This window comes from Chiroxiphia lanceolata, chromosome 10 (assembly GCF_009829145.1).
Source record: "Chiroxiphia lanceolata isolate bChiLan1 chromosome 10, bChiLan1.pri, whole genome shotgun sequence".
In the NCBI taxonomy this organism is placed as follows: Eukaryota; Metazoa; Chordata; class Aves; order Passeriformes; family Pipridae; genus Chiroxiphia; species Chiroxiphia lanceolata.
Genome location: NC_045646.1, coordinates 22,599,401 through 22,614,364, shown reverse-complemented (window position 1 = coordinate 22,614,364; position 14,964 = coordinate 22,599,401). Strand labels below are relative to the sequence as shown.

General features: G+C 44.3%; 1 protein-coding gene across 3 annotated transcripts in view; it reads left to right on the top strand.

The window, feature by feature from the left end:
- The window catches only part of STAG1 (stromal antigen 1), a 163,403-nt gene that overhangs the window by 130,979 nt on the left and 17,460 nt on the right, over positions 1-14,964 (top strand). For all 3 annotated transcript variants that reach the window (XM_032698451.1, XM_032698449.1, XM_032698450.1), the window contains exons 20-23: positions 1,073-1,143; positions 5,710-5,797; positions 7,005-7,085; positions 13,660-13,752. In XM_032698451.1, the coding sequence (XP_032554342.1) occupies positions 1,073-1,143; positions 5,710-5,797; positions 7,005-7,085; positions 13,660-13,752 (333 nt within the window). The remainder of the gene's footprint in view (positions 1-1,072; positions 1,144-5,709; positions 5,798-7,004; positions 7,086-13,659; positions 13,753-14,964) is intronic.

Below are 14,964 nucleotides of genomic sequence, written 5' to 3'. Positions count from 1 at the left end.
GCAGCTCCCCTTTGTGCAGTATTCCAGTGCCAAAAGCCTTGAAGGATGCACTGGGAGTGCTGGGCAGAGAGCAAGGACTGGGCTCATGGAGGGACATGGCCCAGTGACACCAAACTCTGGGGTGTCCCCTTCCTGTAGTCCAGGAGGAGCAGAGAAATGCAGGTGAGGGCTTAGGATCTTTGTGGATATTCAGTTCCACGAGAGAGGTGGGGAGGACTGAGGCTGTCAGAGAAAAGCTGTGTCTCAAAGTCATGTGAGAAATTAAGTAAGAGTTTTAGATCTCTAAGGAAAAGTGAGTGCATAGGTCAGATGAGGGACATAAAGATGTGAAGACAGAGCCAGGACACGAGTAGGGGAAGGCAAGAAAGAGGATTTAAAATTATGGCCTTACTGGTATTCTTTGTTGAGTGATACCAGTTTGAATAATTAGTTTTAATAAGTCTATTTCATAATTTAAAGACATTTTAAATGAAAAAATTTGCATGTGGGTATCCAAGTAAGTATCCCACTGCTTTATGGCTTCCCACTGAGCTGATAATGAGTGAAACATTGACTGGCAATTGCATCTGAAGGCAGGAAGATAACTTTAGGCTTTTAGATGGAAAAAAAATTAACAAAATGAAATGGAGAAGAATTGTTTTAAGTGGCTTTCCAGTTTCAGAAAGTTGCTGGGAAAAATTGGGTTTGGAAGTATCTTATTTCCACTTGTTTCACTGAGGGAATTTGCTGTTCAGTTTGCATAAAGTATGAGGATAATGATATCATGGCACGTTAAAGCTGACCAGCCCTTCTTGTAAAATAAGGTAGAACTCTAGAACTCAGATTTTATCTTGGGAATGATTTCCACTGCCACAGGGTACTGGTTTGGATATTAACACAGTGATGATGCTTAATACTGTCAGGTGATCTTGCTTATTTTTTAGTGCTGTGTAGTGGTCACTTAAATGTTATGGGATCTAGATACAAGTCATTGGAACACTTGGAGTCAGTTGTAGTATCAACATAAACCCTCAGAGGAACTGCTCCTCCCTGCAGTGATGGACTCTCTCCATGGATTTCCTTTTCTTTACAGGGAGAGGAGGCTGATGATGATGACATTTACAACGTGCTCTCCACTCTGAAGAGGTTGACCTCTTTTCACAAGTAGGTGGTTTTTTCCCCTCTGTTAATTTTCTCCTTTCAGCAAATATCAGGAGTGTCAAGTGTTGGGAAATGAGAAAATATATGGCCTGAAAGATGAAGTGCAGGATGACTGGTGGTATTTGTCAGTGTAACTGTTTGGATTAATCTGGGTCCTTGCTTGGTTAATGCCATTGCTTTTGCAGATTTGATTTGCAGGTGGCATATCCTCCCTTGCACTAAATGCTTTTGCACTCTGAGTATCTTACTAAAGAAAGTCCTGCTCCCCTGGGTGACAGACAGTGCAGGAGAGACACTGGCACCAAACCTGTGCTTTGAGCCTCAGCTTAGGAGAGCCCTGCTGGAGGTGTTTCTCAGTACCTTTGAGGTATTTCTCCTCAAAATTGTAGAATTAATTAGTAGTAGTAATAATAATAATTAATGGTTTATGGTGAGTGCCTGGAAGATGCACTTTCTTCCTGTAGTTGAATTGTTGGCCAAGTTTAACCGTGTGGGATTGCACAGAAACTCCTCCCCTGAGCACAAACCAGCTCTCCAGGCTCCTGCTGCTCTCAGAGCCCTCGGCACCCTCACAACCTGGAGAATTCCACTTGAACTGTGAATTTTGGAGCACAAAGACCTGATCCTCCCCTCTGTCAGCTGTAGGAAGACTGTGCCTCTGGGCAGCATAGAAAAAACTCCACGTGCAGGTGGCTCAGAGCCACAAATCATTTCTTCCTTGTCACAAGGTGTGAGAGGACCTTCCTTCACTGCCTCTTCTATACAGCTTATTTTGAGTGATTTCCTTTCTCTTTCTGTGCTTAGTCTTCACTTATCCTGAATCCTGCATGGGCTTACTGTATGAAGTGATTCTGAAACCATTTCTACTCTTTGTTTCCATTCAACAGGAATCCCACAAAGATCATTAAATCGTTACTAATTTCCATAGTGCAGCAGGCTGACACATGTGCAAATGAGGCTTTCAGTCTCCCTGGTAACACTGGAGCCACTTCTGCCTTCCTGAAAGGACTGGTGAAAGCTCCAGTTCACATTCAGGAGAGAAGCACAGATCTCAAGGCTTTTCTGAGAGTCTCCCATATATTTTTTTTCCCTCAGGGTTCCAGACCTGTAGGCTGTTAATTCAGCCCATAAAAACAGTCTTGTTGAATGACACACAAATCAGGGTAGGGGACATCTACTTCCACCTTTACAAAACAGGGAAGAGCAAAGAATCACAGCTGAAAAACAGCTAATGTGTCATTCCCCAGCTGATTTGTGATTTATGATTACAGCTCGGTGAGAATTTCTAATTAATATCTGCTTGCATTTAAAGAAGTGATGAAATCTTTTCATTACTGTGCTGAATGTTGTGTGAGATGTGATTTCTTTGTGCAAGGAAACAATTACACCATCCAAGACAGAGTTTTTGCTGCTCCCTGAGCTCTGAGATTGGGATGTTCAATGCAAAACTCCCACAGAGTGTTCTCTCAAAGGCTGCTCCCTGGGACTGTCATTGTCTGTCAGCAGCTGGGAGCCAAAAGAAATTAAATCAGTGGAAAGGTGAAATCACAGGCTAACAACTGACACCTTTCAGATCTTCTACAAGTGCCCTGATAAAGTAGTTGCTGGGGCTTGGAAAGGAAACAAGTCCCTGTCTCCTTCCAGTGAGAGAAACTCCACTGGGCCTTATCTGTGCTTCTGTTTCCTTGGTCGCTGCTGCTGCTGCTGCTGCTTCACACTTTAGGAAAAAGAAGACCAGCAAGGTGGAAAATACATGGTAAGGGATTATGAGAAAAGCCTTCCAGACCCAAAGCTCCTGTACTGAGATATCTCAAGCCTGAGCTAATCCTCTTTCTGAGAGGGTCATGTTAACAAAGGGCTCCCAGCACACTTTTTAATTCCTGTCTTTCCATCAAACAAGGATATTGGTATTCCAATACAAATGAAATTCATCATTTAAACGTTTCCTTCCACATTTTCAGAATACAATAATAAATTTTCTTGAGATCTTCTGAATAGAACCCCTTGAGTATCCACTTGGGGTTTTTTTTGCCAGAATCTTGTAGCATTTTCTTCTGTCCTTGAGTACATGGAGACAATTTTTCTGTACTGACTCCAACCTAATTCAACTGTAAGAACTCTCCAGATGAAAGCACTATGTGTATAAGTGTGATCAGCCAGGGCACTTCCCAGACAGGTGAATCCATGGTCAGACCAGCACATCCTCTCTTCCTCATTTAGAAACCAGTTGCTTAGTCTTTTTTGCAGTAGTTGGCCAGTGCATCCTTCAGACTGAGTTACTCAGCAGTTTGCTGTATCCAGAAAAAGTAGAAATGGTGAGAAATGAAACCTCACCACAGAAATTTGACTGTGTCCAGCACAGCTGTTCAAAGCCCAAGGTGCAGCTTCTCTCTCTTTGGGCCTCTTTATAAAGGGAAGCAGTTTTGTGGGTGCAGAGATCATCTCTTCAAAAAGAAACTTTTCTAAGCTGCTTCTTGCCATGCTTTGAGAAACACTGTGGAACTGGTGCCTGTCCTTCAGCTGCCAGCTGTCTGGCAGGATGTGCCCCAGCAGACAGGGCTGGCCAGAGGGATGAAAAAACTTAAATGAAGTGCTGGACCTTGTTTTCTCTGGTCCATGAAGACCCTCTGGCACGGAAGGGACTAAGGGAAGATTCCATGGTGTGTGAATTTTCGTTCTGGGAGCCTGTGTGTCAGTCTGAAGCTCTGTGGGAATTGTGTGGTGTCCAGGGTACCTTTATAACTGTTGTTTTGGTTGCCATGAAGCTCAGAAGAGACAAAGGGATGCCAGAATAGGCCTAAATGTAATCTGGAGGCTCTTCCCAAAGGAAGTTTATATTGAAAAGCCCTGTGCAGCTTGCATACAGTGAGACTTTTGGAGCTCTGGAAGCTGCAGAGCTCATCCTGGGATGAGCTGTGGGGCCCTGGCCCCTCTGAGCCCAGAGCTGAGGTGTCCCAGGGCTGGGGCAGTGGGACAGGGCCCTGTGCCAGCTGCCTGACAGGGGCTCTGACAGGAAAGGGCAGGGATGAGGCAGCTCTTCCTACCATATTCTCTGTGGGATAATCTGTGCTGGTATCTACCTCTGCACACCTCTGCACACTGCTTTAATTACAGTACTGTAATTAAGGAGGGACCACTCTGCCCTGCTGCAGCTCTGTGATTTGCTGAAGCAGCATCTGTGTGCTTGATGTCACTGGGGCACTTCTCTGACACCTGTAATTTATCTATGAAACATTTATTTTAGTGCTTCACAGACCATCTAAGTCTGGGAAGTATTTTTACATTTTTTATGTTTTCATTTCCATTATTTTTTAAAAGTTTTCCTGTTGTTCTATTCATGGATTTGAATTGGAAGTTAAGATGCACCTTGGCTTAGTGACACACCCCTGGAGTGCAAATTGCACTTGCTCTCAGCACGAGGGCATTCATTGTTGTGTTTGCTGTGAAACTTTTATCTGAGACATTTCCCAGGGCTGACACGCTCCAGAGTGGGAAGCATTTCATGCCTGGGGCTTCAACAGGATCTGAGCATTCCCAGCCCTGAGTTCACCCTCTGTCCCTTTCAGAACCAGAGAGTTATTCTTTCTGGCAGAGCAGGGCAGTTAATTATTCAAACCCAGCCAGGCAGCTCCAGAGCAGGGCAGACACCAAGGGTGGGCAGAGGGAGCATATCCTGGAGATGGAGGTGCTGCGTGGAAGGGAGCCAGAGCCAAGAGGCTGCTTCATTTAACTTAGACTTGCCAGCTCAGTCTCAGTATCCCTTCTTCCAGGTGAGTATTTTAATCAACAAGTTTCTGATTTTTCTGAGGTGGTTTGCTCTTTTATAGACGTATTATAAACTTTCAAATTATCTCAGTTTAATTCCACTGCAGAAAAATGTGTTAAACCTAAATTTTCTTGTGAGAGTATTTTTGTCTTTCAGGCAACTTGATGTTTTGCAATTTCTTCTGTATTTCTCATTTCTGTATTAAAAAGCTGCTTCATGAGCTGTTGAGGTCTGTAAGGCTGTAGAGTGTTTGTTCCTATTATCATTTGTGTTCCTCTCACTGGTGGATCAGGTTGGTGTCACTGAAATGTGAAACAATGAATGGGGGTGGCAGCACCTTTTCTGTCTCATGTACATCTTGTAAATCGTGCTCACTTCACATAGTTCAGGATATTTAAGATCTAATGATAATGTAGGTTATTTTTTTCCAAAGAAGACAGCAGAAAAATATATAAGTTTATTTTGCTTGAAGATATTGCCACAGTTTGGCCATAGTTTCTGCTACAATGTCAGAGAAGAGTTTCCTGGAGTTCTGTCAGTGCTTAGAACCAGAGAGGGAAGATGATTTAGAGGCAACCCTGAGGAGGAGCTTGTCACTGCACTTAGATGTGTGGAATGTAGAGAGTTTATCTCCTCCCTACAGAAATCCCATGAGGTAAAACGCTTTTCTGGATTATCAGAAAGCTGAATTTCTGCTTTTAGCCTGCTGTGAGCTGCCTGCTCAGCAGGCTGGGTTGTGTGAGCTGTGCAAAGCCCAGAGCTCTCTGGATCTCAGCTCATCTGGGTGTCTCTTCTCGTTGCAGTGCTCACGATCTCACCAAGTGGGACCTGTTCAGTAACTGCTACAGATTGCTGAGAACTGGAATTGAACACGGAGCGATGCCAGAACAGGTACAGCAACACCTGCCCTGCACAGTTGGCTTTCAGTTCAAGGCTTTAAAGAGTTTGGCTGTACAGAAATTCAGAAGATTAATGCACTGCACTTTGGTTATTTAGGGAAACCAGGGAGTTTTGGATGAACTTTATTTTGTAGGCAGGCACTGACTACAGGAGGTGAAAATTCTTGGATCGTTGAGCTACTTCCCTCACCTTTCTCATCTGTAAAGTAGGGAACAATTAATGTTCCTGGCTGGGAAAAGCAATGCACAAATCATGGTGTTTACACTGTAAACCTTGGCTGCAACTGGAACTACCACACATGATTGTTGTGCAGTGAAGGTAAGATGGAAGCTTATGAACACCAGGAAAGAACATCATCCTAGTGAGGTTCTTCAAGTGAACAGATCTCGGACTTTGTTTCTTCTTAGTCCAGTTTTAGTTTCACATGGATAAGCACAGAAACCATCTCACGTTCTCCCAGGATTCCAGTTTAAGCTGCAGGATTCCTACTCCAACATTTAAGCACATTTTAAGTTCTAATTTGTTTTCTATTAGAAGACAGTTGTTAACTCTACCTCAGCTTCATTTAGGAAAAAAAAATCTCAATTCTCACAAAATTATGTGTAAGTGTTTTGCAAAAGGACCCTGCTGAGGAGGCATTACCACGTGGCATGTGGGAGTCATGGCTCTGAGCTTAGGAAGAAAGTCCTGAAGTTCTGAACTCTCCTTAGTGTTTCTTCCTGAGACCACTCTAAGGGGTTTGAAAATTTTAGCACCTAATGGAGAGTTGAAATGTTAACAAGATACCATGGATGCTTTAATGGGCACCATGAATATGAACCTGGTCTCCATGAGACAAGTTGTATTTTCTCCCTTTTTTTAGCAATTGGGCCATATGTTCATTTGACAGTGGGACAGATTTGTGGGCTGGTTTAGCAGTGAAGCCAGATTTAAACAGCTGCTTTTGAACTGAGATACATATTTGTTGGGTTGTACCTCTGTCCTGCTGCAGCATCACCTCTTGCTGTGCCCCAGTGCAGTTTCCTGTTGTTTCCCAGCATTTCCACAGTGGTTTGTTCACCTGTAGTAGGCTGGTTTCTTAGTACTTACCTGAGACCTGCTCCCCTCTCTTGGCCCCAAAATGCATTATAAATTTTCTCTGCACTTCACTGCTGTGATATTCCCAACCCACGGGTTCTGTGTGTTCCTCCTGTTACAGATTGTTGTCCAGGCACTGCAGTGTTCCCACTACTCTATTCTCTGGCAGCTGGTGAAAATCACCGAAGGCTCCCCTTCCAAAGTAAGTAGAGATTTGGTCATGCACATTTTACTGATGAAACACATAATTTTATGTCATCTCTAACACGTGTAAAATGTTGGTGTCTGGTTTGTTCATATTTCAGGATCTATTTAACATCACATGCACGTGTCTAAGCTGTGCAAACAGTCTTTATCGGGATTTTATGGCAGCTGATTTTTACATTTTTATTGCTCAAGATAATTAATGCATTTATTGTGAGTCCAGCAGTTTGCATAACTGATAAGTGATGTTGGCAATGCTGATGAATAGTTGTAAGAAATGCTGGTGATATGTAGACCACAGATAGCTTAATATTTATGTGTAGTTACCTTACTTACCTTTTAATTGCACCTTTTATGTTGCAGTAGAAATGTAAGGTACTGGCAGGAACAATTGCTGATAAAAAGGAGTGCACACAAGTGTAATGCAGGCAGGACAATGTGACATGTAACTTGTTTGTTAGACTGAGCTTTTCCAGGACCTTTCCTTAGCTCTTGTCTCACTCAGAGGCCAACATCCTGTCTTTTTAGAGCTTTTTCAGAAGTAATACATCAAATTAAAATGGTATGAAAACTGAAGTAATAATTGTACTTCCCCATCAGCATCAAAAAAAAAAAGATGCTCTACTAAAATGCTACTAAAATGAACATTTTATGCACATAAAAATGATAAAAATGCATTGTAAATTCTTAGAGTTGTTTTGAATGCTGACCTGTATCGACATTTAAAAATAGCTACTAGAAAAAAAGAATAATTAGTGTTCTTTATTCTGGCTTTCATTCCCATTTCCCCCTGCAGCCTCTTTCTTGAGCAGCAGGGCCCAGGACACAGAGCCTTCAGTGGGACTCCCATCTCCCTTCCCTGCAGGTCTCCAGGCTTTGAACTCAGTGCAGTAAATTGCTGCAGTCCAGCACAGATGGTGCAGAGTGAGAGCTGTCAGCATGGGAAAGAGTTTCACGTTGTCTTGTGTCTAAATTACAGCAGAAGGAACGTCCTTCCCATGACCTGCAGCTGGGACTGACCCAGAGTGTCCCTGCCAGGCCGGGGCACTGCTGGGCTCTTGGTGTGGGACAGGGGGCACTTCCACTGAAAGGGAAGAAGGCCCTGCCTTTATCTCAGTGATTGGGTGTTGCTTGTGGACGAGTTCCATGCCCATCTGGCTCTGCCTGCTCTTCCAAACTAGGGTGCATTTGTATGAGACATTGTTTCAAAGGTGAGTGCAGAACAGCCTTGATCTCTCCTGGATTTCTGACACTGTTCTGGTCCATGTGAGACATAATGGAGCTCATAGGAATGAACTCTGAAGGTCCCTTGGGAATGGCCTTTCCAAGTACAATTCTGCTTCTGGAATCCTCCATGGAAATGGGAATTACCCTGACCTAGAGAGCTCTTACCAACCTATTCTTTGGGGTTTCACCCCACCCCTACAGAACACTGACTGTTGTGAGTGCTTGGTCCAAGGGAAGCTCTGTTTCCTGCCCTGCAGCCCCAGCTGTGCTCACAACAAGCAGGGTGGAGAGGCACCACGGCCTTGGGGTGGCTGGAGCTGTTTGTTCTGGGTGGTTTTCTATCAAACTTCCGCTGTAGTTTGTTTGATCTGCACTATATCTGTCATTTCATCCATTAGGAGATCATTTGGCCCATGGCTGGTGTGTAAGCCATGATTTAGACTTGGAAATGGGCAGGCATTAAAGGGGATCACTTGAGAAGTGTGAGTAGACAAAGAAATAACATCAGCAGCTCAGAAGGAAAAATAGTGTCTTTCATGAGCATTTTTTAGGTATTCAGGCTTTTACAGGACCATTTCTGACCCAGTATTTTAATATGTAGATCCATCCAGGTTTCTAGTGTTACTTTGCTGTACCTATAATGACCTGAGGGCAGGCTGGGGGTGGGGTGTAGCCTGAGGTGATATCTTTATGAGACCAATGGATATAGCTGTAAAAAGTAGAGAGGCTTTGGGACATACAAGCCTTTCAGGTTTGAGCTGAAAGCAGAAGATTACAAAAAAACCCACAAGCTAAGAGCAATTGCTTGTTTTCTGTTTAGATACAAATCAGGTAAACTCTGAAAGAGAAGGAGAAGGTCGTTGGTACCTCTAGGGGGGTGAGAGCAGGGGAAGGTGAGGTGGTGAGAGTTACTGAGGGGAAAGTGGCAGCTGAGAAATGGGGAAGGAAGGAAGATAAAAGATGGAAAGGCTAATGGGGAGAAAAGGATTTATAATGTCATAAAAGTAAGTCCTTGTTTTTCTGTATCCCACAGATTTATGAATTTTTGTTCCCAGTCTCATGTTTAGAAGATGATTTCTTAGATTTCCCTTAGGCATCCAGGCTGAGAGATCAGAGATGGGGGGATTGATTTGTAAGAACTGTTCATGTGCTGCCAGCTGGGTCATTGTGTGAGTTCCTGCTGCCAGGAGGAGCTGCTCTGTTTCACATGGTCAGGTCCCACTTAGGCATCCAGTGCAGAGGATAAAGCATATTAACATTTTGGGATTGCCAGCACAGCAGTCAGGGGTGGGAAGAGGTGCTTGGTTTGGTCATTTCAGGCATATATTGGTAAGGTTTACATTCCTGAATCAGGGATGCTCTGCATCCAGCAGGTGTCATTTTAGTGCAGGGAGTTGGCAGGAGGGATGGGGGGTGCTGGGAACATTTCTTTCCAGGTGAAACTGTCCTGGGCATAAGCCCAAGCCCAGGCACACGAATTGCTTCCTGAGAGACACTTTCCAGTCCAGCTGTTGGGCAGGGTTTGGATTTGGGCTGCCTGCTGGAGTTCAGGTGTGTTGGACTGGAGGCTCTGTAAGCATGGCAGGGGAAAACTCCACGTTTGTGGTTTAGATCAGATCAGAGTCAGGTCAGTTCATTGATTTATTAACAGCCCATAATGAAGGTGCAGTGAGTGCAGCACATCTGCAGGATAAGCACCAGGCAGACAGCAGGGAACCAGGACACTGGGCACTGATAGTGCTGCTGAGCAGCCACAAATGTCCAACTGCCCTCAGCTGCTCCAGGTCACTCCAGTCCTCTCCCCAGGACACACAGAGCTGTTGTTTCTCCAGGAGTTACCAGGGGGGTGCTCTGCAGATTCCCCCAGCTGGGTGATGCTGTTTGGGTTACAGCTTTGATCAGAGAGCTGAAGAGAGCGATACCACCATAAAAATGTATCAAAGACATTCAGTAGAAGGGTGATAATTATCACTCCAAATTCTGTGCCCAGTAACAAAGATTCCACCAGTTAAATGCAGCAGAGAGTTGGGGCAGAGTTACTCAAGACTCTTTCTGAAGGTAGCCTGTGGAGAAGAGGGTGCACTGAGGAGTCACCTTGGTGTCTAAAATCTGAAAGGAACAATTGATCACTAAAGGCAGGCTGCAGCAGGGAAGGGTGAAATGTGTAAGCCTTGAAATACCCACAGTGTAATGCTTGAGTCTTTGGTGGTCCATGTTCAGAGGAGGTTGAGGCCATGGCTGTGGGGGCTCTCAGGGGCAGACTGGTGCTCTTGGAGGGGAAATAGTTCATCCTGTGGTGTTTGTGTGAGCAGTCTCTTGGAGCCTGGAGAAAAACTGTTCTTCAGGTGAAAAGGGGTTTGAGGAGGGTTGCAAAGGAAGGTGGTCATTTCTCAGCAGGAGCTCTCTTGTCTGTAGATCTTGGGGAGCAAGTACCTCTGGAGGTAGGAGACTTGTGGATTAACTCATACTAGATTTCTTCATGTACTCAATAAATCAGGTGCCCAGGACCATTGTCCTGTGCACTGGACATGTGTGTGATGAAAAGGAAATAATTTGCAGAAGAACAGAGTCCAAAAACTTAGAGCAGTAACAAAAGAAGCATGAACAGAAACATGGAGAAGAGGCAAGAGGGAGGTCAGAGAGCTGTGAGTGAGCAGCAGGCTGGCCAAAGGCACTGCTGTTGTAGTGTGGTGAGGAGAGGGGGGTTAAAGGGCAGCGTGGTGCCCTGGTGGCTTTTCATATTTGTATGGGCACGGTGAAAGGTGGCACAAAAAGCTGGAGGGAAGAAAAGAGTCCCAAGGTGCAGAAAGTTGGACCATATTCCAGAGTCACATTGGAAGCTGGTGGCTTTTGGACCAAGCTGGAGAAGGGTGTTAACAGTGCAAATCAAGACTTTAGAGGAAAAGCAGTGGGCAAACAGAGAGAAAAGCACTGGGTTTGGTGGATGAATGTAGCAGACACACAGCATTTCTAGATGTCCTCAGTGGAAAAAACAAGCTTGAATTTAAAGCTAGGAAGTAGCTGCAGAGTTGGAGACACCAGTCTTGGGAGCAGTTGTTTGGTTTTGGGTGGTGGCAAAGACACCAGTCCTTGCTGTCTGGCTCGTTCTGTTCCTGCCATGGACTAATTAAATGTGTGGTTTTCCCCAACACCAAGAGGATGGTGAGATTGTTTCATACCAGTTCTCTGCTGGAGGCAGCAGGTCAGAGATTCACACCTGGAGAGCCTTAGCTGGGCCTGGGAGTGGTCAGACATTGAAAACCTAATTCATTTTCTTTCCTCCCATTTTCTGTTTTGGAAAAAATTCCCACTCTGTGGTAGTCTGGGGATTTCTCCAAGCTCAGAAGATCCCAGATGGCTCCCTTGTACTGCTCTGCTGGGCTTTCTCCTGCTGTCTGTAACTTTTCAGCAGGAAACTGTGTCATGTGGTGCTGTCAGGAGAGAGGGTAATAAATAACATGTACCTATGTGTTACTCACTTTGACTGAAAGAAAAATGGGAGACGTTCTCATTCCGTTTTTAACCTTTATATAGGATTTTTCATAGGTTTTAGTTTCTCCGTGGAATTCATGAACATCGGGTAATTGTGATAGAGAGTAGGAAGCATTAAAGTGATTGTAATCCCAGTGTTAAAGGTGTAAATCAGAGTGAACTGATAAGCCTGGCACCAGTCCCAGGTAAAACCCTGGACTGGCAGATAGCAAACACAGCTGGTAAAAGGCTACAGGGCCAGGAGAGAAGGCTGGAACACATCAGGCTGTTGTGGGAAGATTGCATTGTTGATGGAGAAGTTTCTGTAAGACACTGGTACCACACTGCATTTCAGGGAATATTTGGATTCAGTGTCATTCATATTCAGTAGCTCTAAGCTGATCAATACAATAGGAAAACTTGCAAGTGAGAAATCCTTACTCAGTGGGATGGCTTCCACTGCATTCCAGGAGAGGTCCAGTGTGCTGAAAGCTGGTCATTTGTGTCAGTCCTCTGGGAAGGTGAAGGCATTTAGGGTGGGGAGGATAGAGATCAGCTGGTAAACAAAATACAATTTAAAAAAAGAAGAGGCATTCTAATCCTGCCAAATGGAAGGTTGTATCCGGGAACAAGGAGGCTGAGCAGGGGGCAGCTGTGGCTTAGAACAGAGCAGAGCTGTGTGCCAGATCCTGTCAGGGAGGGCACTGCAGTGGCACCAGGGATCCAGGGCTGGATTGGCAGGGAAAAGCTGACAGGGAACAGCAGGGTGGGAGAACTCGCAGACCCTCAGTGTCTGTGTCAGATCAGCACACTCACACTGGTGGAAATGGGAAGAGCTTCAGAGCCCTGGGGCCACTTGGGGTGCTTGGGCACCTTGGGCACCCTGGCAGAGCTGCTTCTGCTGAGAACCAGGACGGGAAACACAGGGACCAAAAGGCTTTTCACAAACACAGAATGATGAGATCTCGTGGCAGGAAGCACAAGGAAAGCTAAAACCAGGAATGAGAACCAGAGACTGAACAGGCAGCAGGACTGGAACATTCAGCAAGGCAAACATTGCACGTGCAGGATGTGGGCTCCTGGAGTTTGGGTTGGATTTACTGTGTAGGACGTGCTCCTTCCCCTGGAAGCTGATGAAACATCATGGGGGAAGGGCTGCAGGAGCTCTGGGGTTCATTTGATGCCATTTGGGGTTCTTGTTTCCTGCTGGGTGTTGGGTTCATCACTGCTCTGAGATGAGCCCCTCTCCCAGTGTGTCCTTGGTTCCTCTGGAGTCACTCCTGGCTCTTCTCACAGGAAGGGCTTTTCTACTGGTCCTGATTTCTGTTGCCGTGTGGCCACTTGCTCTTGTCTTGTCACAATGTTCCCATATCTTACATTCTGGTTTGATTCATTTTCCCCAGTTCATTTTGGTATCCATAAAAATAAGAGACTCCTCAGATTTCTGTGCTTTACCCTCCCATGTCTGTGGGATAATATTTGTGTGGAACTGGACAAATTCATTGGTGTTTTATTTTTTTGTCCATGTTGATTTATCTGAATATGGAATTCTTTACAAACCACCAGGTGGGCTGACCTTGATGTATTCAACCTTTTGTTCTGAAACATTTATAATTTACATTCAATGTAAAATAGAGACAATTTAACTCAGGAATTTATTGTTTTATTTTTATTATTTATTACAGGGAAACTTTGGGTCAATCCTCAGAAAATTAATGGCTTTTTTCTACTCCATGCTCCTTGAATAGCATATTTTTTCACAGCCTTTTTGTTGTATGTATGAAATCATCACCATTTTTTAATTTTGCTTCCTCCTAGCAGTGGGGGTTTTTTTTTAATTATTGTGCACTTTTCCTTTCTAATGTTGATTTTAGGACGACTTGTTGGTGTTGAGGAAAACTGTGAAATCCTTCCTGGCTGTGTGCCAGCAGTGTCTGTCAAATGTCAACACCCCAGTCAAGGAACAGGTAAGGGAAATGTCTGGCACATGCTTTTGGAAAACTGTGAAGGAATTCCTGGGTGCTCAGGCTCGTGTCCAGCTCCCACAGCTTCAGGCATCTGCCTCAGTCACCTGAGATCCCCTGGAGACAATTCTTGTATTAATAGATGGCAGTGGGCACTTTTGGAGGGTGGCTGAGACCTCCAATGGGCTGAATCTTTCTGGATTTTTTCCCATTAAATCAAAGGGCTTGTTGAAATAATTCAGTCTGTCCCTGAAGAACACCATAGCTGTTGTTTGTGAATATTCACTGATTTGTGTCAGGTCTGTTGACATTTCATCTGTCTACAAATGGCATTTCTATCAGACCTCCCCAGATTTTGCAAAGACTTGCTGGCCTGTGGTATTTAAAAGATAATATTTCTTAAAAGACATTTTTGTTTCTTTGAAAGCAGGCTCTGCTTGGCATTTACACTCTGTTCTGCAGGCTGATAAATATAAATATTAAATGCTCAGAGGTGTCAGCAGTTTATGTATGTTTAAACACTCGTGTCATTGGCTTCCAGCAGATTTACCTTTAGTAATTGGTTTTTAATATTCAGAGTAGTTACTCTTGGCATATTGTATTAATCTTCTATAATGTAAAATATCTTCTATCATGCAAATGCCACCCAGCACTGAATCCTTCCTACCTCAGCCAAGGGCAGCTGGTCCTTCCCATGGCTGCAGGGGCTTTGTTCCTGGTCTCTCTTAGCACCCACATTAATACATGTTCATGTACACTAACATGGCTTTGTTCTCTCATTGTGGGTTATTTCATTGGTAATTCAAACTTTCCAGAGAAGCTCCTTTGCAGTTCCCGGTTCTGGGGAAATTTCCAGGTTCAGCCACACAAATCCAGGCCCAGCCAGGCCTGGAGAGAGCAAGTGTCCCTGTCAGAGCTGGACTGGAGACTCCACAGGTCCCTCCCAGATAACTCTTCTGTGATTTTTGTTCATTTTTTTCCTTAAAAAGTACATTTCTGGGAGTGCTGGATTACTTCTTGATCCTTTTGTTTGACTGGATTTTTTTGGAGAATTCTGTGTAAATTATAGTGTCTCCCATATTTGATCCTTAATCTGGACATTCTTTCCAGAGAAAGTCGATGTCCATATCAAAGGAGGGAAAAATATAGTAAGTATTTGGAGAAACTGGGCTGAAACATTTAAAATGTTCCTGGACTGGGTGAAATAAATACCCT